This window comes from Mirounga leonina, unplaced genomic scaffold (genome assembly GCF_011800145.1).
Source record: "Mirounga leonina isolate KUSES-001 unplaced genomic scaffold, KU_Mleo_1.0 Mir_115, whole genome shotgun sequence".
Taxonomy (NCBI): Eukaryota; Metazoa; Chordata; class Mammalia; order Carnivora; family Phocidae; genus Mirounga; species Mirounga leonina.
The window spans coordinates 98,449,524-98,473,695 of record NW_023270268.1 but is presented as its reverse complement, the minus strand read 5'-3'; the positions used below and the strand labels follow the sequence as shown (position 1 = coordinate 98,473,695).

Below are 24,172 nucleotides of genomic sequence, written 5' to 3'. Positions count from 1 at the left end.
CCTGAAATCAAGCAGCCCTGCTTGCTATTTCTGGCACTACACCACTCAAGAAAGATCTATTTAATTTTTATTTCACTAACTTTTTCAGTATGTTCCAACAAGACAGGTTCTCAGGACTCCAAAGATAGGCTGGATTCACTGTATCCAAACTTTGCCTTTAACTCTAGCATCAATCATTGCTCCACAATTTATGACCAGCATAGTAAAGTGGCTTTACTTAAGTATTATACCAACCACAGTAGCCTGAAGTAGAAAAAAAGATCTTGCTTGTTGATGCTTGGCACCCCCAGGATTAATTTGAAGGGTGCCAGAGCTAGAATTCAGAAACCCTTGTACAATTTATTCAACCATTTTTCTATTATTGACTTCCATTTTTTCTTCTGCTTCCTTCTAAAAACGGTGATGTAGCTGATAGTATGCCTCCTTATGAACTAGTGTTGTTTTCTACAGGAGAGTCACAAACTGGGGCCACTGGGCCAAGGACTTTGAAAATGATGCATATTTTAAATCCTAATAGGTGTGGTGAGATTACCTGACAGAAAAGTTTAGCAATTAACCTCCCACCAACCCTACACGAGTGCCAGTTTCCCAGCATCCTTGCCTATAGTTGCTCTTTTTAATTTTTGCGAATCTGATGCGTAAGAAAAATAACGTTATTTTTTCAACGCACATTTTTCAATTAGTGAAGTTGAACATCTTTACATATGAACTGCCTATTCACAGCCATTGACCAATTCTATTTTTTTTTAAAGATTTATTTATTTATTTGAGAGAGCGAGAATGAGAGAGAGTACATGAGAGGGGGGAGGGTCAGAGGGAGAAGCAGGCTCCTCGCTGAGCAGGGAGCCCGATGCGGGACTCGACCCCGGGACTCCAGGATCATGACCTGAGCCGAAGGCAGTCGCTTAACCAACTGAGCCACCCAGGCGCCCCCAATTCTATTAAATTATAGGTTTTTTCCCTTATTTCTAGGAGCAGGCTGAATAGAAGTATTATTTTTCTGTTATCTGTGCTGTAAAATCAGTTTTTCTAGACTCTCATTTGACTCAAGATGACTTTTGCCATTCAAAAAGTTGAAATACACATTTTTATTTTTATAATTTTGTTTCATATCTTGCTTAAGAAAGTCCCTTCTTTCCCCAAACTCTGAAATATGCTCAGTGTATTTAAATCCTCTGAGTTTTATTCTTCCGTTGAGATCGTTTATCTACTGGGATTTATTTTTGCATATAACATAAGGCAGGGGACGGAATAATTCAAAAATTCAGTTGTCAGGCATACAAAGAGCTAGAGCAAAAAACGAAGGAGCGTGAGTAGGTCCACTCCGGGTGTTTCTGCAAGCAGGATTAAGGTCCGATCTTGGAAGCATTTCCGGTAAGGCTTAAAACTGTCGGAGCGGGAGAGCGATTTGTAATGCAAGCAGCCTAGCTAGCTAGCACCTTATGCTTTCGCTCCCTAGTGTCCTCAGGATGATGAGACGGTTTCCTATCTAGGAACGTTGGATACGGGTTCTCTCGGCGCCTCCAGCCACGGAATATCTACCTGCCCATTGAAAAAGTCGCCTGATGAAGTCACTCAAAACATTCCGAAGCATCAAAGGCAAAAACTGAGAGAATCAACTGTCCAATAGCGAGAGGAGGGCCAGCGCGACGACGCTCTGCGCATGTGCGCTCTCTCCCGGGGTGCCCTTTAGCAAGTCCGGGCTTCCGGCTGGCGGCGCACGCGCAGCCTCAGTTACTGGGCGCTGAGCGACTGTGGGTCCGCTCGGCGCTCAGGGGCCGCTGGGAAGATGGCCGGAGTGGGCATGGCGGCTCTGGGCGCTTGGGTACCTTGTCGGAGGTGGAACCAAGCGGCAGTGTTCGGCTTCCGCCGTGGCGTCACCGCGTTACTCGCAAGGAAGCCCAAGGGGACGCCGCTGTGGCTCCCAGGTGAGTGTCCGAAAGGCGGGAGAAGTACGCGTTCTTTCGAACATCGGGTTCAGTCCGTTCCTGTCTGGTGCGTTTTTGGCGCCCTATTTCAAAATGCTCTTCTCCCATTCTCAGTACCCCAGTTTTAGGCGCTTTCAACAATTCTGGTGAAGGCAGTAAGAAGACCTCCTCCTGGCCCCCGGGTATCCTGCACAGCCCGGGCCCTTGCTGGCGTTTTCCGCTCTGCAGTTTTAAGGATTCTCCTCCCTGCCTGCCTCCCCGCGTTAAGCGCCAACCCTAGGAAATATTAAGATGGGCGTTTATTAGTTGCTTTTTCTTTCCTTTTTCTTCGGGTCTAAGGGGTTTACAAATCTTGACTCTGTTAGGATGCTTAGACCTGCCTTTGTTTCACTTGAGGGAATTTACGGTATGAACTTTTTTGTTGTTGCAAAAGTGTAGACGCCGCCATCAAGCCTAATTTCTGATTTTGCCTTCTCGATGCTCCCTGCTCAGTGAAAACCATAATCATTACTCAACAAAGGAAACTAGAATTTGGACCAAAAATGAGAGCACCTGAATGTTTTCTTTATCTTGTCTTTGATTCTTCCCCATACCACGCTACCCTCAGTAAATACAGTCTGTCTTTCTGAATTGTGTCTTTTTATTCTCCGGTTTTGTTGTTCACACTTTTGCCATACAAGCTGTCAGGTGCACTGTGCTTGGAATAAAAAGGTCATTGCTGATACCCTTTGTTTTAGTTAAAATTTTAAATGTATATAATCAGTTTAACTTACATTTAATTGTATACAACCTAAAGGCTTGTTATATGTAAGTTCCTCTATCGAAGTATGGTATGTCAGTTCATTAACTAGATTGTAATGCTCTTTCATCTATTTGGCACATCATTGAGGACTTAAGGCATCAGCCTTTGAGCTAATCGTTGTAGTATAATAAGATCATTTATGGGTGTAATGTTAAGAACCTGTCCACTTACAACTCACCAGAATGAAGTAAATTGTAATTGTCTCCAGAAGAAATTCCTGTTTTGGGAAGTAATATCAAGAAGAGGATAGGAGGGATTTTTTGAGTGCTGAGCTAAGGAAATGGGAAGTTGACATTTTTGCAAATACAGTCTACCAACCAACATAACTGGCCCCTACTAGCCCTGGTTTTCGCTTAAAGTTTTAAATCTGGCATATTTCACTATACGCTGAAACTTTGAAACACATATGTAATAAGGATAGCTTTACGCCTTCAATTCAGTTTTTAAAAATTCAACTTCTCAGGCTGCCTGGATGGCTCAGTTGATAGAGTGTAGGACTCTTGACCTCAGGTTCGTGAATTCAAGCCCTACCTGGGCATAGAGACTACTTAAAAAAAAAAAAAAAAACTCAAATCCAAAATGAAGGAAGCTTTTATCAACTCACGTGGAGGGGGCCGAGATGTTTTCATTGGCCACAGTAAAGGAGAGGAAGGTTTCATTTACTATAGTCCAGAAAAAGACTGTAAGGAAATACACATTTTTTTTTTAGATTTATTTATTTATTGAGAGAGAGAGAGCACGAGTGTGTGTGTGTGTGTGTGTGTGTGCGCGCGCGCGGCTGGAGGCGGGGGAGGGAGAGAGAGAATCCCAAGCGGACTCTGCGCTCTTCACCGAGCCGGATGCGGAGCTTCATCTCACACCCAAGATCATGACCTGGGCAGAAATAAGAGTTGGACGCTTAACCGAGTGAGCCGCCCAGGCACCCCACAAACCTAATTTCTCTGGAAGGAGGAGGTGGGATTATAAATGACTTAATGTTCTTTTTTTTTTTTTTTTTTAAGATTTTATTTATTTATTTGAGAGAGAGAGAATGAGAGAGAGCAAGCACATGAGAGGGGGGAGGGTCAGAGGGAGAAGCAGACTCCTTGCCGAGCAGGGAGCCCGATGCGGGACTCGATCCTGGGACTCCAGGATCATGACCTGAGCCGAAGGCAGTTGCTTAACCAACTGAGCCACCCAGGTGCCCATGACTTAATGTTCTTTAAATATCTTTTTACTTTTTTTTTAAGAGCAAGTATAGATTTTATGGTAGGAAAAAACTTCAAAAACAATGAAACAATGAGTAACCTTGTAAAGTTTGCTAATTGTACTGTTGTACTTAAATTGCCTGAAGATCTGTGTAGCATTCACAAAAAGCCAAACCAACAAATAAAACACATAGTGATTGCAGAGCCCTATGAGAAACCTTTTTCCAAAATGGTACTGTTATAAATTATTCAAGGTCACTTGTAAAGAAACTGCTCACTGAAGCCATCCCAGCTGATAGAGAGTCATGATTGGCTATTACCATGGCCCATGATTCTGTGGGTGGCGAGTGGCCAGTAGTAAAAGTGGCACCCCAGCACCCCCACCTTTGGAACAGTTTCTCAAGGGCAGACCAGACTTGTTTCTCCCCCTCCCTGCCAAAAAGTAGAGATGTGAAACTCCTCAAACATTGAAAAAATTGAAAAAAATCTCACAAGAGAAGGCTAAAACTAGTGTAGAGAAATCTGAACGTTGATTGATACTATTTAGGACAGATGATACAGCAGCAACAGGAAAACATTTTTTACAAGTCTTTATCTTTTATTGCCTTGAAATTTCCTCCTCATTGCATATTTTGGAAGAACCAAGATTGGACCTTGCTCAAAGGCACTGATTTTGATATGAGTTCAGAAAATACCATGCATAGGCTTGTGATTTTAGTACTTCAAGTCTTTTTGTTTTTCCTCTTAAATGGAAGTAGTTTTGACATCAGTTTGAGAAGTTAAGAAAGCCAAGATTGAAAATATACAATTGACCCTTGAACAACACGCGTTTGACTGCAAAGGTCCACTTACACATTGTTTTTTTTTTAATAAATATGGTACACTACTGTAAATGTATTTTCTATATGATTCTCTTAACATTTTCTTTTCCATAGCCTACTTTGTTTTAAGAATATGATATGTACTATATACGACATACAAAATATGTGTTAATCAACTGTTTATGTTATCGGTAAGGCCTCCAATCAACAGTAGGCTATAAGTTAAGTTTTTGGGGAGTCAAAAGTTTCACGCAGATTTTTGACTATGTGGGGGGCTAGCACACCAACCCTCATGTTGTTCAAGGGTCAATTGTATATGGTTTTCCAAAAACAGTATTTGTGAACTGTAGTTTATGTTTTGTGTACTTTGTTTAGCTTGCAGACAAAAGACATCAGTCTCTTTCCTTAGTCGACCAGACCTTCCAAACCTGGCTTATAAGAAGCTAAAAGGCAAAAGTCCAGGAGTTATCTTCATCCCTGGCTATATTTCTAATATGAATGGTACAAAAGCATTGGCGATTGAAGAGTTTTGCAAATCTCTAGGTCACGCCTATATAAGGTAGGAACAATGTATTTCAGAGAAAATACTACTACCATTTAGCATGGCAATGGAGAATTATTTCTACTCTAACCAATTAAAGCAAATGCCAGTGTTTTTATGGATTAACTTATTTTAATGGTCTGTAAACTTTAACCTTGTGATTTAGGGCTATCATAAATGCAACTTTTAAAAGACCTTTTTTAATGGTCTTTGTGCCACACTGACAATGCTGGCAGGAAAGGAAACTACTGGTAACTAAACTCTGGATAGAATAAGCCAACATGACAGCAAACCAATAATAGTAGTTGGCTTTCTTGTAATGTCTTATAATTATATTGTGGTTTTCCATTGGGGACTTAAAGGCTTTTATTTGGCCACTCTTTATAACTCTACTTTTAAAATATGTATTTAAGAATATTGTATATTTTTCATGTCTCTTACCTGGGATCTTTTAAGTTCTCATTTCCCATCCTCTTCCTATTGAGCCCATTCTTCCCCTTGGTTTTAAGTGTAGTCTATAACTCCTAAATTTATTTCTCTGGCTTAGTATTTTCATTGGCTTTCCATGCCCCTATAAAAAAATAAAGTATTCGAAAATTAGTATTGTATAATTCACCTTTCCACTGAGGTTTCTCTTTACCCTCACTCCTGTAGGTGAATATGTAGAAGCATAAATAGAGAGGATATGTGTTGTTTAACCAAAAGTTGGTATCACAGTTCCTAGTATTTCATACTGATAATTATTTTAGTAAAACAGTGTGCTTACATTGTTGTTATTGGGTTTGTTTACCTGTAACAATCATTTATATAATATAATTATATATAATATACTATATATAATATAATATATATATAATTTGCCAGAAGAGATAGTATGGTTTAGTAGAAAGAACACTGGCCTGGGATTCAAGAAGTATAGGTACTAGAATCAGTTCCAGCAATAACTGTGACAAGGTGAGTCAGCTGATAAACACTGGACCTGTTTTCTTCATCATAAAAAAGGGGCAGGTTGAGCTAAAGATAGTTTCTGAATCCTTTCTATCACTAACAGCCCCAAAATGTATTCATCTAAATTGTTAGTAGTTTCACTAACATTCACTCAGTGGGTCTAGAAAATACATCTTTCAGAAATAAGATAGTAAATAAATTTTAAAAACAAAGCTTTTAGATTTTATTCAATATATTAGCCGAGATCATGTCAACTATATGGATTTAGTGTTACTCCTTTTATCATATTAACTGAGTGGTTTTATTTTCATGCTCAGAACTTTTAAAAATCTGCACTGACTTAACTGTTATTCTGAAGACTGGACTATCTTTTCCAAGTAGACTTTCTAGTACTATTGCTGGGTACTGTAAAATACGCAGCAAATTCTAAAACATGGCATTGTTCTTAAGATCAGGTTGGGGAAACACAAGATAAAATACATATGAGAAATTGAGCAAAAATACTCATCAGAATGTGATTGTGTCAAAAGAACAGTATACTTAATTGCACAAAGTGAGAGAAAACTGAGGATTGAAGTGGATAAAAAGTACTTCATAAAGGCACACTGAAGGATGGTTCAGATGTGGGTAAGAAAGAAGAGCTATACAGGAAGGAGCACTACCTGGATCAAAGCATGATAATATCAGAAAAATTGCCATCGTTCTTTTTGTCCCCAAAAGAATTTGAATCAAGAAATCGCCATTTTACTTGTTCTTGAATTTAAATTGAGACTATGAGCACTGTGACCAGTTCCTGTCTCCCTATAAGGCATGAAGTCTCTAGGTTTTCTGCATTTTGGATACATATGAAATATATTTTTTAAAGGTAAATAAACATGATTGAATTACAATGTGTACAGACCATTAAGTGGTACTGTGTTAAAACATAGCCTAAATATATTTTATAAACCTTATAGATAGAAGTATAGCCCTTCACTACAAAGTTTTAATTTGACCAAATTCCTTTTTATTTGCTTTTATCAAACTTGATTGCAATCTAATCACTATTAACTATTGATTGCATTTTAGCTTGTTATAGGAGATTTTATCTTGTATTTATACTCCAGTTCCTCAATTTATTTTTGTTGTGTTTTTGGCTGTAAGATCTTGGATCTTGAAGAAATAGTTTTGTATATTGTACAAGAAGTGGTACATATGGCTATAGGAAAATGGTTTCTTGATGTCCTGTCACCATGCCTAACATAAGATTGAGTCAGAGCTCAGGAATGTAGCACATGGCATTAGGGCTGGTATTCTCTCATCGTTATTTGTCATAAAATATTTAATTGTAGATTTGGGGATATGTCCCAGAGTGTTGAGGCTGCTAGAACAGTGGTGTGTTGCTGTGTTCTAAAGTCCTAAACAGCTGAATATGTTTGAATTGTCTCCGTGCCTTCATTAGGGTTCAACAAGAGTGAACTGTATTTTTTACTTATACCTTTTAGTGTCACTAAATGTTTACATTTCCCTCTTTGGAGGGACTCTACCTGTATTCTGCATCTGCATCATATATTTAGAAGGCAGCTTTAAAGGTGCAGCAAGTAGAGATGCCTGATTGCCCACCAGGGGAGGGAGAAGGAGGATTGGCTGGTGTCTTCCCTCTTCTCCTGGGTCTGTCTGCCATGTTCCCTGGATTGCGAGAAGTAATAACTGATGGAGACTTCAGCAGCAGCCTTGTTACACAAGTCCCATGGGTCCCAAATCATTTCACTTTACACCTGAAGAAAATGTGTATTTCTTCTTTCTCCATGACTTATAAATTCCTAAGAAAATGTTATATGCTATATATCTCATACATTCTTACTTGTACACTAAAAACACTAGGATTAGTTTTCACCAGATTTGAAGAGTAAACAAAACACGAAAGCTTCAAATTTGAATAAAGTGATTCTTTTGACTTTTATTTTCCACTTTTATTTATTTAGTATGTGTTGTGATAGTCAGTGTATGAGGCTTACATGCCTCACCTCTGTGAAGAATGCAGAGACCAACCAAGAATGGTGTTCCCTGTGAGGATCTGTCAGTCTCACAGCGATGACGAGGCACACTACACACACAAACTGTCTTACAGAGCAGGTTGTAAAAAACTGATTGTAACTGCTAAAAATGAATTCTATATAAGTTTCATGAGGTGGAGATTTTTTCTTCAGCTTTTCTGGGAAGTTTTTCCAGCAAAAAAAGGTTCATTTGGACTAAGCTTTAAGAGTATATGAGTTGTGAAGGTGAAAGGAGAAGGTACTCCAGGTGAAGAGTATAGTATGAGGCATGAAACAGGACAGAAAGCAAGAGCCAGTTGAGTAACAGCAAGTTGATCAGCTTGGCCAACGTGGCAGTTGCCTCTGATGAAATGATAAAAGGTTGATCCGAGATGACTAGAAGCTAATGGGCTATAAAAACAGGCTGACATGCTCAACGTTTATGTTGTATGTCACAGGGAACCACTGAAGTTTATGCCATGTCAATATAATGTTGCAGAAAAAAACCTGACAGATATAAAGTGGATCCGTTTGGAGAGAGACTAGTCGGAAAAACACAGGAGGCTACTGTGCTAGGCTGGTTTTGTAGCATGATACTGGTCTTACCAAATTGCAGAGAGAGATGAATGAGAAATGAGAGGGAGTGAGCGAGGATGGGGGGGCAGTGTTCTGTACCCTGGAAAAAACAGATTTGAATAAAACGGTCTGCTCTTGAAGAACTGACATTGTAGTCAGACAAACATTTGAAACTTGATTACAACATAATACAAAAAGTGTTGAGTGAGTACATATAAAAGAAAGTGACTGATGGTAGTAAGCGGGGCATGTATGTCAAAGAAAGTGCCTCAAAGGAAGTGCCTTGACTTAATGAGTAGGAGTTTGGGTGGGGAAGGAAGGCTTTCCAGGCAGTGGGACCGCATACAAAGGCTCGGCATTACGAAAGGGCTTACCCAGGCACTGGGGTTTAAGGCAATCTGCAGGTGTGGTATGATACTTCATGATCTGTTGAACTGAGGCCTTGAAGGAGAGGGAGAATGTACAGATCACACAGACTTTGAGCCTGGAGAACTAGAAAGTTGGAAAGAGAAGCAGACTAACAGGATGAGCTGGTGTTCATAAATTTGATTTGCCTCTTTCTCTTTCATTAATTTAGTAAATACTAAGCATGTACCATATGCAAAGTACTGATCTAGGCACTGGGAAAGCAGTGGTGAACAAAATAGTCCGGGCCCAAATGGTGCTTCCATTCCAGTGTGGGAGACAGACCACAGTCACATTTCTTATATGTCAAGTAGCAGTATCTGCCATGAAGAAAATAAAGCAGGGTTAGGAATTCGAGAATGATGAAAGAAGTACAATTTTGGATTGAGTTGGTCACAGAAGGCATCGCTGGGGATGTAACATTGGAGCCTGAGGCCTGAATGAAGTGAGGGAGCGAGCAAAGTGGATATCTGGGGGTGTAGAGAGAGCAGCTGATGTAAAACTCCCGAGGCACAAACATGGGTGGTGTATTCCATTAACTTCAAGAAGGTGAGCGAAGATATAGTTGGGAGGGAGGCAACAGGAAGAAACGAGATCAGAGAGGTAGTCAGAGGCCGCAGGATGGTAAGGACCTTCATATTTTATTTAAAGATTATAGAAAGCTTTTGGAGGGTTTGTGCAAGACATGATTTTTGCTTTAAAAGGATCACTGACGACATGGGGAAGAGACTACGAGGATAGGAAAGGTAGGCAGGAGACAGGCAGAGACTGTCACGCTGGTCCAGGCAGAGGAGATAGTGACGTGGAGCCGCCGCTGGTGGCGGGGAAAGTGAGAGAGTTAGTGGATGAAGGCGATATTTGAAGGTTATGCCAGTAGGGTCTGCTGAAATACGTATTGACCTCAGTGTTTTATCTTAATATATTTTAAGCATTGTAATAATGATAAATGTGCTGTCTTCCTTAAAAATCAGAGAAACAAACATAGATAGATATCTAGATCCAGATTTGTTTTCCCTTTCTCTAGGTTTGATTACTCCGGAGTTGGAAATTCAGATGGCAACTTACAAGAATGCACAGTGGGAAGATGGAGAAAAGATGTTCTTTCTATAATTGATGACTTAGCTGAAGGGCCACAGGTGACTGTTTTTGTTAAATATGATTATTAACTAACCTCATGATTTTTGAGCTCTTTCTTTAGCTATGAAAATTTAGTAGTTTAAATGTTTAACCATCACTTTTGGTATTTGATTTAAAATTGTTCTATTGTTTTCACTTTCTCGTAAAATGTAAGTAAGCTTTTTACTTTTCACTGCAATCATAATTTTAATTCTACTTTGTGCCAAATATTAAAAGTCTGGGAGCTAATGGATGTAGAAGAAAAAAAGTACATACATAAATTACTCAATCCGCTTACAGAAAAGAAAATTCCTCTTTAAAACTATAAATTTTTATTTTTAGATACTCGTTGGATCTAGCCTTGGTGGATGGCTTATGTTTCATGCTGCAATCGCAAGGCCACAGAAGGTTGTTGCCCTTATTGGTGTAGCAGCAGCTGTAGATGGCCTCGTGACACAGTTCGGTCAGCTTCCTGTTGAGGTAAGTCACAAGCAACCTCAGCGTATACCTCCTGTCGTTCTCCTGCTCCCTCTGTCTTTGAATATTCGTTCATGTGTCATCTGTCCTTTGACTTCCTATGCTGGCTCATCTTTTGCCTTAGCTGCCTTTTTGTATATAATCTCTGCCTTCTTTAACTAATTGGTCTCTTGTTCAAGGTTTCCTTTTTTTCACAGCCTCTTCAAATCATTTTCCCACATATTTGAGCCACGTTAATGAAAACACACTTTAAATTTCTTTTTTTTGCGGGCGCCTGGGTGGCTCAGTTGGTTAAGCGACTGCCTTCGGCTCAGGTCATGATCCTGGAGTCCCGGGATCGAGTCCCACATCAGGCTCCCTGCTCGGCAGGGAGTCTGCTTCTCCCTCTGACCCTCCTCCCTCTCATGCTCTCTGTCTCTCATTCTCTCTCTCTCAAATAAATAAATAAAATCTTTAAAAAAAAAAAATTTTCTTTTTTTTGCAACATTTTCTTTATTAATCACATTTACTTAACTTATCATACATTGTGATCTCTTTTTGTACCTCTTATTCTTATTTTTGGCATATGGGCAATAGTACTTATTCTTTTTTTTTTAAACATTTTTTATTTTTTTAAAGATTTTTATTTATTTATTTGACAGAGAGAGAGAGAGAGCGAGAGCAGGAACACAAGCAGGGGGAGTGGGAGAGGGAGAAGCAGGCTTCCCGCGGAGCAGGGAGCCTGATGTGGGGCTCGATCCCAGGACCCTGGGATCATGACCTGAGCCGAAGGCAGACGCTTAACGACTGAGCCACCCAGGCGCTCAATAGTACTTATTCTTATGATCATGTTAGACTTGGCTCATCAATTATGAAACTTTTTTTTTTTAAGCCTGAAAGCAGGCTCAGAGCCTTTCTCAGTGGAGCTCTCCAAGTACACATTATCAGTGGATCAGAATTAGCACACAGGAGTTGAGATTTGCCATTCCTGTCTTAGACACCTAGTTGGCATTATTTTCTACTGCTAATTCTCACTTAAAAAACAAAACAAAACGTGCTTTTCATTACTAGCATGCCCTTTCAGCAAATCATGATTGAAATGAGGTTTCTGAAATGAATGAAGGTAATTTATTTGTTACACTTCATTATTGGACATATGTTTAAGCACTTCAGTTGTCTGCAGGGGTAAAGAAATCATGGGTCATAGCTGTTTATTTTGGTATATTTTGTTACTGTTTTGCAACCAGTTGAGTTCTCTGCATGTCTTTTTCCTAAGGATCTAGGTGTCACCTGTGGGACTATGATCCTGGTAGGACTGAGGCACAGAAAATTTAAGAAAAACAGTTGAGTAGTGGTTCAGAAAGTGTTGTCCCAAGGCCAGCAGCGTCAACATGACCTGAGAAGTTGTTAGAAATGCATGTTTCTGAGCTTTCCCCGAGACACTGGGAGCGCAGCCCAGTGATCTGTTTTAACAAGCCCCTCCAGTGAAGTTGGAGAACCACTGCTCTAGAGAGTGGACGAGCACATGGAGGAGGAAAGGAAATAAAAAGGAGGAAAAGAGCACATGTAGTTTTGAATAGTAGAGTATGGTTGACTTTGCCTCAAGTTCGGCACGGATACATACCAGTGCCATATATTACCTGTTCTAAGCTTATTTCTCAGTCCACATTCTTCTCAGCTTCTTAAGAAATGGCATTTTCTGGGGGCGCCTGGGTGGCTCAGTCATTAAGCATCTGCCTTCGGTTCAGGTCGTGATCCCAGGGTCCTGGGATCGAGCCCCGCATCGGGCTCCCTGCTCAGCGGGAAGCCTGCTTCTCCCTCTCCCACTCCCCCTGCTTGTGTTCCCTCTCTTGCTGTGTCTCTCTCTGTCAAATAAAATCTTTAAAAAAAAAAAGAAAGAAAAGAAAGGGCATTGTCTGCATCTGCGGGTTCTATGTCATTTCCTCTGAGGGCTGAAATTACAAAGTTGGTCTTCTTTGTACTTACCTCCTATTTCTGATTTTTTGTTTGTTTGTTTTCTTAGTTGTTTTTCATACATAGTTGCTCAATGTTCTCATGCTGCTAAATTCTCCTACCATTGCATCTTTCTGCATATAAACTTTGAACCCTTTACCCCATCCTCTAACTCAATTAAATAGTGTTTCTCCTGGTAGGAAATTATTTCAAGAGCATAGCAGATTGGGAAGGAGGTGATTAAATAATTGTTCCGTTGTTGTGATGCTAAATGACAGGATCTTTGTACATTTCTTTTTTTGTGTGTCTATCCCCATCACTCACGGAGGATATGATAGATATCCCCTAAGTGACTGAGAAGATCTATAGCCTGCAAGTCAGGGCATGTCTTTGCGAATCCTAAATTAGAACAGCAAATGGTTGTTAATAGAAGAATGTTAATTTAAAAGCATATGTAAGGGAAGAGCAGGGACACTAAGACCACTGTCTTTTCACAGAAGCAACTAGCTCTAACAATGGCAAGGCAGTGAAAGTGGTGATTTTTACTATCATCTTTAGCCCGGGCATTGTTAACACTCAGCATTGCTTATTGTGTCGGAACTGACTCTAATGATGTCTCCTTCTTTGAACACTAGAGGCCATCAGACAGGATGCACAGCTGTTTGGAACACAAGCTTCTCAACCACATCGCCTTGCTGTGGTTTCTTCTAGCTGTATGACTTAGTGTAGAGTGTACATTTTCTTCGGTTAATGGTGTTTTTTGCTATTTCTGAACTTTTTGTTTTTGGGGGTTCAGTTACATATAACATTCTGTGAAGGGAAGTTTGTTCTTCAGATGGACAGTATTCATTCAATTCGATGGCAGATAACAGCTGGGTGGGGGACGGGGATACTTAAAATGCAGCTGTTCTTGATTACGTCTCAGTAATTACCACCGGTTCCACTTCATCGAATAACCAGTGAAACTAAGTTCTAATTACTGAAATTAGAAATTTAGTAATTATCCTGAGTACTTTGAGGACCACTGAATATCATTTTTGGCCTAAATATTCAGTTCCCATGTTTTAATGAAGAAAATGCCTTGATATTAATATAGATTCGTATATCTTACAGTTTTTTAGAATTTCATTAATTTCAAATCACTTGAAGACATGTTTAGGAGTATAGCTTTCAGATACACAGCTTTTTCACTGAATCGGTAAATCGTTTTGCAATTTTAAAAAATACATTAAAGTGCCTAAATACATAGATTATATCATACATATTTTACTGTTTAAATTCTTGCTTTCCTTTCATATTTGCAGTAAATTAACATATTTTAAACATGGAAAAATCATAGTATCTTCACTGAATATTTATTATTTTTAAGATTTTATTTATTTATTTGAGAGAGAAAGAATGAGAGAGAGAGCATGGGGGTTGGGAGGGCCAGAGGGAGAAGCAGACTCCCTGCTGAGCAGGGAGCCCGATGCAGGACTCGATCCCAGGACTCCAGGATCATGACCTGAGCCGAAGGCCATCACTTAACCAACTGAGCCACCCAGGCGCCCCTCTTCACTGAAAGTTTAAATACAAAAATTTTCAATATATTATATTTGGTTTTTCTTTCCTTATATTTTTCCTTATTTTTGATAAGATGTCCACCTGTTTTTCTAGTCAGAAATGCCCTTAATATGATACGATTGCAAGAGCCTTAAAAATATTTACGTCTTGATATTTTAGTTAAAGTTCTGATAATATTTCCAAATAATTTATTATATACAGATAAATCTTTGTGCTCAAGATGTTCATGGAAGTACCCAGCAGTGTGGAAATAGTTAATTAGCATAGATCCGGTATAATGGACTACTGTGCAACCTTTGAAAACTTCATAGAATTTTTTTAAAACCCAGATATTATGTAGAAATACAGCAATGTAGAAAACTCTATATGAATGTGTAATAGATATCCATTTTACGTATTACATATATAAAACCAAATACATGGAGAAAAATACTGGAAGGAAATGAGCCAGAATATTAATGGTTGTTGTATCCAAGAGGTGGGATTATGTGTGATTAATTCTTTTTAATTTCTATATTTCCCATGTTTTCTGTGATGAGTATACGTTACTTTAATTAGAAAAAATTTTTAAGGGGTGTCTGGGTGGCTCAGTCGGTTAAGTGTCTGCCTTCAGCTCAGGTCATGATCCCAGGGTCCTGGGATCCCAGGATCCTGCTCAGTGGGGAGCCTGCTTCTCCCCCTCCCTCTTCCCTTCCCCTGCTGTGCTGTCTCTCTCTCTCTCTCTCTCAATAAATAAAATCTTTAAAAAAAATTGTTTAAGACAAATTATAATCTAAAAAGTAGAAATTCTTCAAGAATCAAAAGATACCAGTGTTTCATCTTAAGGGAATAAGTGTGGAAATGATTTCCTTGTTCAGTTTTCAGGAAGTATTTGGAAGACTTCATTGTCTTCCAAAACAACACATTTTTTTCTCATTCCCTAGGACTCTGGAGGGCAAAAACAGTGCTTTTTTTTGTAACATTTAACCTGAAATTCTTTTTCTTTTTTAAGATTTTATTCATGTGAGAGAGAGTGAGCAAGAGAGAGAGAGCACAAGCAGGGGGAGAGGCAGAGTGAGAGAGAGAAGCAGACTCTCCACTGAGCTGGGAGTCTGATGCGGGGCTTAATCCCAGGACCCCAGGATCATGACCTTAACCGACTGAGCCACCCAGGCACCCCTAGCCTGAAATTCTATGTTTGATTGTGCCAGAGTAACTACTGTCTTATTTTTCATTTTTAGTTCTAGGCTTGATTCTTTTCTCCCCTTATTCCATCCCTATTTTAGTAACTTCACGTATAGACACTTTCAGTTTTGTGCTTTTGAAATCTAAACAATTGTTATTCCTACGATTTGGTTTTATATATTATGAATGATTTTCTCCCCTTCGTTTTCCCTTTCATTTGGGGTGAAGCAGCACCTGATTTAAGATGTTACCTGATGAAGCTAAATCTAAGTTTGAATCCTAGCTACGAGAGTTGTTACCTTTCAGTTTTAAATGTGAAATTTAACTTCTCTAGGCTCTAATACCCTCTTTTGTAAAAATCCAATAACAATTTTTATCCGGATCTTATGAGATACTGTGTGTAAAGTGCCTGTCACAGTACCTTGCATAGTTTTAATTATTGATAATTAGCATTATTACATTTTTATCTCTTTTTTTCCTCTTCTAGGACTGCTTTTCTTAGACTGTTTAAGACTATTGTGTGTGTTAGTGTTGCATACATTTATTTTCCTCATTTTCCCCAATAGGTCAAAAAGGAAGTAGAGATGAAAGGTGTGTGGGCCATGCCATCAAGGTACAGTGAAGAAGGAATTTATCACATTCAGTATAGTTTCATTAAGGAAGCCGAACACCACTGCTTGTTACATAGCCCTATCCCAGTGAACTGCCCCATACGATTGCTCCATGGCATGAAAGATGACATCATGCCTTGGCATACATCCATACAGGTTGCTGACCGAGTGGTCAGCACAGATGTAGATGTCATCCTCCGGAAACATAGTGATCACCGAATGAAGGAAAAAGCGGACATTCAACTCCTCGTTTACACTATTGATGACTTAATTGATAAGCTTTCAACTGTAGTTAACTAGAATCACATTTTTAGTTGGTATATAAACTCATGGATCCAGAAGATTGGCAGGGGGATAACAAATGAAAGACCCCCATACTTAGGTTTTTTTCCTCTTGTCTCTACTTTGTAAATATCACACGAGTATTTATTTAATGATGTATACAAATGATACAAATTGTGAAGAAAGTACAAGCTGCTGTTTGGAAAATTTTCTCCTTCCTTCAATCCTTGACTTTTTTTAATAGAAGTATAGTTGACACACCAGTGTTTTGTAATAGTTTCAGGTGTCCAACACAGTGATTGAACAGCTCTATATGTTATGCTCCGCTCACCACGAACGTACCTGCTACCTGCACTGTGCGGGCCTATTACAGTCCCATTGACTCTATTCCCTGTGCGCTAGGTTTCATCTCTGCGACTTACTCATTCTGTAGCTGGAAGCCTGCACCTCCCACTCCCCTTCACTTACTTTGGTTCATCCCCCCCACCTCCTCCCTCTGACAGCCACCAGTTTGTTCTCTGTATATATGGGTCTGTTTCTGCTTTGTTTGTTTATTTTGCTTTTTAGGTTCCACCTATAAGTGAAATCATATCATATTTGTCTTTCTCTGTCAGACTTATTTCACTTAATCTAATACCCTCTAGGTCTATCCATGTTGCACTTTTTTTTTTAATTAAAATATTTCTTTTTTATTCAAGAGATGTTTACCTGCTAAATGCTTATGTTAACCAGGACAGCTCTTAATTGTGTTCTCTTCTACTTAGAATTGTTAATAAAGCTGGAATTTTTTGTCTTTTGTTGGTGTTGGTCATACACGGAGATTTGTAAAATTGCTTCTGATTTTAAAATGCAGTTCACAAAATATAGGACAGTGAAAAAATCTGAAATGATCAGAAAAAAGTCTGAAGCATAATAAAGTTCAGAAAGTAAGGCTATCACTTTATAGATTCTATTCTGCATGTTATATTTGAACTTACGGTTATCCTTTTTTAAAGGCTCAAAACTTTACAGTAATAGAAAGGAAATACATCATTTCTAAATGTTGGGTTATATGTCATTTAAATGGGGGGACTTGATCTTAATGATGTAGTATATTCTAAAGAGGCAGTTAATTTTTATATATTATTGCCTGCCTGCAGAAACATTCCTTTTCTATTAATATGTGCCTTAAGTACAAATAGCCAGGTGACTGTCATCTATGTCAGAGGGCTTTCTGAAGTGCAGAGATAGTAAGAAAATATGAAATGCAATTATTACATAGGTGTTTTTTGAGAACTAAAATGGGCTTGCACAGTAGTGAGCCTTGATATTACTGAGTTGGTGTCTTTCAGCTTTTAAGTTTGGTTGGACTTTATTTAACCTGCTTAAGTTATGTCTGTCAAGGTAAAACAAATTGAAAACATATATAGAGAGAAAATCGTTGGGATAAAATTCCTGTGCCAAAGAAAGCTAACATAGTTTTCTGAGGCTTAGCCTCAGAGAGACCAGCTTACAAGGTGAGCCCTTGGCTGGTGTCTGGGAACTTGGCTTTTAGGAGGTTTCCACCATCCCCAGAACAGGTGAAAGTGGCTCACTTTGCCTAAAGTGTATGACCAGGATGGTTTGTGCTGAACACCTTTCCCTCTGGGAGTCTGGAACTGTGATAGGTGCCAGGCAGAGGCTGCCTAAGTGGCCAGCTCCCAGTACCTGGACACTGAATCGCACAAGCTTGCCTGGTGGACAACATTTCTCGTGTATTGTCACAACTTATTACTGGGGGAATTTCAGCTCATGTGGCATGACCACTGGGAGAGAATTCTTGAAACTTGTGCCTCATTTCCCCAGACGTCACCTCAGGTGTCTTTTTCCTTTGCAGATTTTGTTGTGTACCCTTTCACTAGGAAGTCCTAACTGTGAGTAAAACTAGGTGCTGAGTCCTGTGAGTCCTAACAAGTCATCGAAGCTACACGTGGTCTGCAGGACCCCTAACACAGATACTAAAAAGGTTAATGCCTTATAGGACTACAATCTATGAGTTACACTGAACAGAAGTCATGGACCAAATACACACAAGTCACACACGTGCCGCGGTGCCTCGTGCTAGCGTGAGTTGATGGCCGGTGGCAGGGTAGCTATTCCAGGGCCTGCTCCGCCCAGACACTGCTAGGCACGAAGACTCAAAAGATGAAGAGAAAGTGGCCCTGCCCATGGGACTTTTCTGGAGCTAAACGTCGTAATAAAATGTAATGAGCATGAGCAGAGATTCGTAACGTTCCTGCAGAGGCATGTGCAGAGAGGTTAGCGACAGATTGTGCGGTGTGGGTTTAAAATCCCTGCTCACCATTTACAAACCCCGTAATTGCGCAATTTACTTAACCTCTTTGACGTTTTGTCAGCCATAAAATGACATAAAGCTAGATAATAAAGCATAAGGGTTCGATAAGTACAGTACATTTAGAACAATGACACATACACATAGGAGTCATGATCTTTTCCCTTACAATGCACTGAGCAGAGTCCGGTGAGAAACTGGTGGGCGTAATGTGTGGGGGTTAGGAAGAAAAGAGGTAAGGAAGCGAGCATGGCTTTTATGTAAAGCATCTTCCTCTCAAGATGCTAACTTGGAAGGTTAGTTGTGTGGTATCATTTCAAATATTCAGAGGTTAGAAAAGGGGAGGAGAAGAAACCTTCACTATCTGAAGATAGGAAAAGCCATTTTTTGGGTTTTTTTTTTTAATATTTTATTTATTCATTTGAGAGAGCACAAGCAGGGAGAGAGGGAGAAGCAGACTCCCCACTGAGCTGGGACCCTGACACGGGACTTGATCCCAGGACCTGGAGATCATGACCCGAGCTGAAGGCAGATGCCCCACTATCTGAGCCACCCAGGTGCCCCTGGAAAAGCTGTTTTAAAATTTAATACAGCTTTGCAGAGGGTAACATCACAAATTCCAAATGATTTTGTATCAGTGAGATCATGTATTACAGTGCATTGTTAATTACTTTAGTGGGGCTTTTCCCTGTTTTTCCCCAAAGCCCTCTTTTTTTTTTTTTTTCTTTTCTAAAACCACTCCATGCCATGTATCCAGTGACATGGAAAATGCTTGAACAACCAGCAGCCCCTGAGTGCCTTATCCTCTGGAACTCCTACATTATTTTAAAAGTGACATGACCCTTCTAAACAATCTTAGCACATGGAATGGAGAGAGAGAAGGCAAAGGCCAATGATAAGGAAAGCTAAGTGAGGCCACAGAATAAATTCGCTTTTGCTGCATCTGTTGAGCTTAGAGGCATCTCCAGACACAAATCTAAACAGTATGCTGTTCTCTGAGCAGCCAATACAAAGTTCTGTGTGGAGGAGAGGAGGGGAAGAGCCTTGGGCAAGGCTGAGCTTTACAAAGCATGGAGCTGGCAGGGAGAACATGACCAGCCACACAACGGGTCAGTATGCCAAATTTTCATTAAATTTGAAACTGTTAAAAAATAAAACCCAAATGGGGCGCCTGGATGGCTCAGTTGTTAAGCGTCTTCCTTCAGCTCAGGTCATGATCCCGGGGTCCTGGGATCGAGCCCCGCATTGGGCTCCCTGCTCGGCGGGAAGCCTGCTTCTCCCGCTCCCACTCCCCCTGCTTGTGTTCCCTCTCTCGCTGAGTCTCTCTCTGTCAAATAAATAAATAAAATCTTAAAAAAAAAATAATAAAACCCAAACAACTAAGAAACTCTTAATTTCTGAAGGAAAGAAGAAGATGGATGGAATTTAAATACACCTTTTAAAGATCCCCTTTATATACACATCTAGTCATGTTTAATTTAGAAACGTAGTCATGTGGTATGCATAGTTGGTTTGATTAAAAAAAATGTGCTGTTGTACATTTAAAGAATATGCCTAGAAAAAGGCAGGCAACTTTTCTTTTTTAACCAAATGTGTCTTTTGAGGAAATTATCCTTCCAAACATTTGGGCTCTCCCTTTTCTTGGGCTTTCAGGGTTTTGCTGACAGAAAAACTCTCGTCTACTAAAAAAATTAAAAATAGTAATACAAAGCCCAAATGTCAGTTTCCCATTTCCACCTCTCTGTTTCTAACACGTTTCTCACTGGCTCCTCTGTGCTCTCAAGAACAGCATTCTGTTTTCACCTTTTTGCTAGAACTTAAGCGCTTTGAGATTCTCGTGTATATACCAACCTCCCTGAGGTCAGGAGCTTTGCTTTGAAATTGTTTACCCCAGAGCATCTCTGACCAAGCTGTGGCAGCTCCTTTGCTGGCTCCTCCTTACCACTGCATTAATGTTAACTTTCTGGTGAATTCTGACCTTGGCCTTCTTCTCCTGCTACTTACCTTAAGCAACCACACCCATGCTCCTAGTTTTTTGAGGGGCAGAGGTCGAGAGAGAATCTCAGGCAGACTCCCAGCTGAGCGCAGAGCCCGATCTCACAACCCTGACTGAGATCATGACCTGAGCCGAAATCAGGAGTCGGACGCTTAACCGACTAAGCCACCCAGGCGCCCCGCCACACTCCTAGTTTTAACCGCTACTTGCATGCAGATGATTCAAGTCTATTCCTCCATTCCAGACTTTTCTCTTGAGCTCCAGACTCATAAAACCAACTATCCAATGAACTGGGATGGATCGTGGGCCTCCCAGATGCAGTAAGTAAAAACCTTGTTACCTCTCCCCTATATGGACCTCCCGAATATGAGTCCCCTTACGATAAATGGCACCACATTAACCCATTATACAAGTCAAATATGGGGTCATTCTGATCATCTTTTTCCTCATCCACATCAATCGAATGATTCTCTTTCCCTAATAAAAAACTCAAATTGTCTTGCATAAGTCCAATGTCCGGCAAAGCCAGTAAATATTTAACAGCTAGCTTTCCAAAAAAACAAAACAAAATAAAAACACCCTGATTTATAAATTTGCCAACATCCATGGCATAAATATTTCATTAATGACTGGTTTGAAGCTATTGCTGTCACTGAATACAACAAAGCTGGGGAGAAATGGCCAGTAGCACACCATTATATAGTAAATACACCATACAGAGACAATAAACATAATATCCTCAAAAGTACATGTAATAGTAAAATGAAGCAAAATAAATAAGGAAGTGATCCATTTTGAGTATTTAACATTTGTAATTTAATTATAAGTTTATATAATTTAATTGCTTATAATGGCTGAGTGACAACTGGCTCTCACAATTCCTGAAAATTTAACCATGGGGCACTTGCAAGCAGGCTACTTTATGGGCTAGAGCCTCCTTGACAGCCAAGCCATATTTTTCTCCCTGTATGTCTCTTCTCTTTAATCCTATGCTTTTTTGATACTAGAACATTTTCACCTGCCTAATGAAGCTGTCTTTGCCAGCCACGTTCCTGACGTTCCCAACCCCTCCTGCTTCACCCCGTTCACCTGACAAACACCCACTCATCTTTTGAGGCTTAAAGTCATCTCATTTATAAACCTGTTCCCCAATCCCTACCCCCTTCTTCTAGGTATCATTGTACCTGAGTACCTTGTGCATATTTTTAGCATGACACCTGGCTAGTATTTATTGTTTACAAGTTTAACTTTGCTTCTAGACCATGTTGCCATGTCTTGTGCATTTTTGTACTCAAATACATAGGCCCTTTAAAAAAGTTATCGAGAAAATTAATGCTAATACTAGTAGACACTCAGTAAATGTAGAGTTGAGCCCACTTCCCCCAGGGATCAAACATTTTTTTCTCTAAAGACTTCCTGTAGATTGCTGGACACTTCTAACCTATTCCTGGGCTGTGGCCCCCCACTCTCTGCCACTGTATCCTCTCCAGAACCATGAGCTCAATGATTCACTTAAAGCACCCCAGCTATTTTGTCATAATGGAAAGAAATCTTTGGGTACAAATGATCTGCAAAGCACAGAAAAGAAAGAAAGGAAAGAAAGAAAAAGAAAGAAAAGGAAAAAAGAAAGAAAAGGAAAGAAGGTAAATGTACATGTACATCTTTTAGAATTGTTTCTAGCTTTATATAACAAACCAGGGTGCCTGGGTGGCTCAGTTGGTTAAGCGACTGCCTTCGGCTCAGGTCATGATCCCGGGGTCCTGGGATCGAGTCCCGCATCAGGCTCCCTGCTCTGCGGGGAGCCTGCTTCTCCCTCTCCCACTCCCCCTGCTTGTGTTCCCTCTCTCGCTGTGTCTCTCTCTGTCAAATAAATAAATAAAATCTTTAAAAATAAAATAAAATAAAATATATAACAAACCAGCCTCTTCCTTAGAGCAATTCCAGCCACAGAGAAAGTAACATGCCTTCTGTTTGGGCCTCTGTTTCCTTAGTTGCAAGTTGGAATTGACCTTACTGTTGCCACCCAAGATGCAACTCAGTGACTTCCAAAATTCTGCTGACAATTTCCCTCTCTAAACTCTTCCCCAAGCCCAGTTCTGTTGTCTTTAGAGCTTCTTCATCTGATGATTCCATACAGCATCAAGATCTGCATTAGTCTGTCCTTTCTGTGCCTTTTGCTAAACCCAGTGCTCTACTAAAAGCGGGTTCTCTTACAACCCTCTGTGTCTCAGAGTTCTCTCTCTATGCCTTCAGCTACTGACTACTAAGTCTTTTCTCAGGCAAACCACCCACATGTCTACTAAGTGATTACATTTCCACTAGTCCAGGCCTCAGCCAGCAGATTTCTCTCAATACATGTATTATTTAAGGAGTCATTCCCTGCCTAGCTTCCAACCAATTTTTCACAAAGATTACCTTTGCACATACCGGAATTGCTTTATCTAATATGCCGGAGTCAACTGAGCAATTCTCAGGGGAAAGAATTCTATTTGATTCCTCTCCAGCTCAGTACTGCCACAATGACGCACTCAAAAAATACTTGCTGAAAGAACCAAAAGAACACATTTTGGGGTGTTTTTCTCATGAAAAGTACCCAGAGACTTGCACAACACCAATGAGACCTTACCCCCAAGTGGCTTGCAGGCTAAGAAGGCTGATTGCCCAGCTCTTTGGCAGTTTTAAAATTTTCAGGCCAACCCACGTCTAAGTTGATTTGTCCTGAGGTCTTGTTTGACTCTGCTACACTGGTAGCATGTCAGTGGGACCTGCCAGGTCCTTAACTCAAATAAACAGATGAAATGTTCACAAGCTATCAAAACCTTTCGCTCCGTGAGTTTCGGAGCGCATTGACACTGAGCTCTGTTTAACTGATAAAACATGCTCCTAGTATCTTTCGATTAAAAATAGCATTAAAAAAGGTGCATTCTTTGGATAAGTCAAACTGAGGCACAAGAGTTTCCCACCAGGATGGAAGTTTCTGGATGGAATCTGGCTGGCAGCTGAACAAGTGAATGGTTGCAGCTCTCAGCCCCTCCCTCCCGTCCAGCCAGACAACTGTTACCTCAGGGCAGAGGGAAAGTGGTTTGGCAATCCCGACAGATGGACAGCTGACAGAACGGACCCTCCCCCAGGCCCCAGGCCCCAGGCCCCAGGCCCGTGCAGCTGCGTGCTGGCCTGGTAGACAATCAGCCGTCTCCCCCAGAGGAGGGGAAAGAATTGTGCAGCCAGAAAGAAGCTCTCAGCGGGAGGGAGGCGGCGGGCTTGAGTGACATGCGGGAGGGCCGGGTTTTGGAGGGCTCTTAGCAACGGCCCCGGTTTGACCCGCGTCAGCCAGGAGAAAATCGAATCAGTCAGTGTACCACTCTTCCAGGCGCCATGCAGCATCAGCAACTGAACGTCAAGGCGGCCTGCCTTCCTGCCTGTTAAGGACCTGCTCTCTCCCAGGCCAGGGTCCCCGCCTCTGCAAAGCGCTTCTAGAGAGGGGGAGCCACGACCAC

The 24,172-nt window shown here is 40.4% G+C and overlaps 1 protein-coding gene across 4 annotated transcripts; it reads left to right on the top strand.

Moving 5' to 3' along the window:
• Positions 1-861: 861 nt before the first annotated feature.
• Positions 862-24,132, top strand: ABHD10 (abhydrolase domain containing 10, depalmitoylase). 4 transcript variants are annotated; one of them, XM_035000200.1, is made up of 6 exons: positions 862-1,928; positions 5,114-5,297; positions 10,248-10,359; positions 10,682-10,819; positions 20,920-20,995; positions 24,046-24,132. In XM_035000200.1, the coding sequence occupies exons 1-5, from the start codon at positions 1,790-1,792 to the stop codon at positions 20,962-20,964; spliced, it is 618 nt and encodes a 205-aa protein (XP_034856091.1). In that variant the 5' UTR covers positions 862-1,789; the 3' UTR covers positions 20,965-20,995; positions 24,046-24,132. The 4 variants fall into 4 exon arrangements, with proteins under 4 accessions (XP_034856091.1, XP_034856092.1, XP_034856089.1 ...); XM_035000201.1 differs by lacking the exon at positions 24,046-24,132 and adding an exon at positions 22,166-22,412; XM_035000198.1 differs by lacking the exon at positions 24,046-24,132 and having other exon boundaries at positions 20,920-22,412.
• Positions 24,133-24,172: the final 40 nt, after the last annotated feature.

Coding starts and splice junctions, on each gene's coding strand:
- ABHD10 (XM_035000197.1), top strand. CDS start 1,790: ATGGCCGGAGTGGGCATGGCGGCTCTGGGCGCTTGGGTACCTTGTCGG. Junction 5,298..10,247: donor CTAGGTCACGCCTATATAAG/GTAGGAACAATG, acceptor CCCTTTCTCTAG/GTTTGATTACTCCGGAGTTG. Junction 10,820..16,041: donor TCGGTCAGCTTCCTGTTGAG/GTAAGTCACAAG, acceptor TTTCCCCAATAG/GTCAAAAAGGAAGTAGAGAT.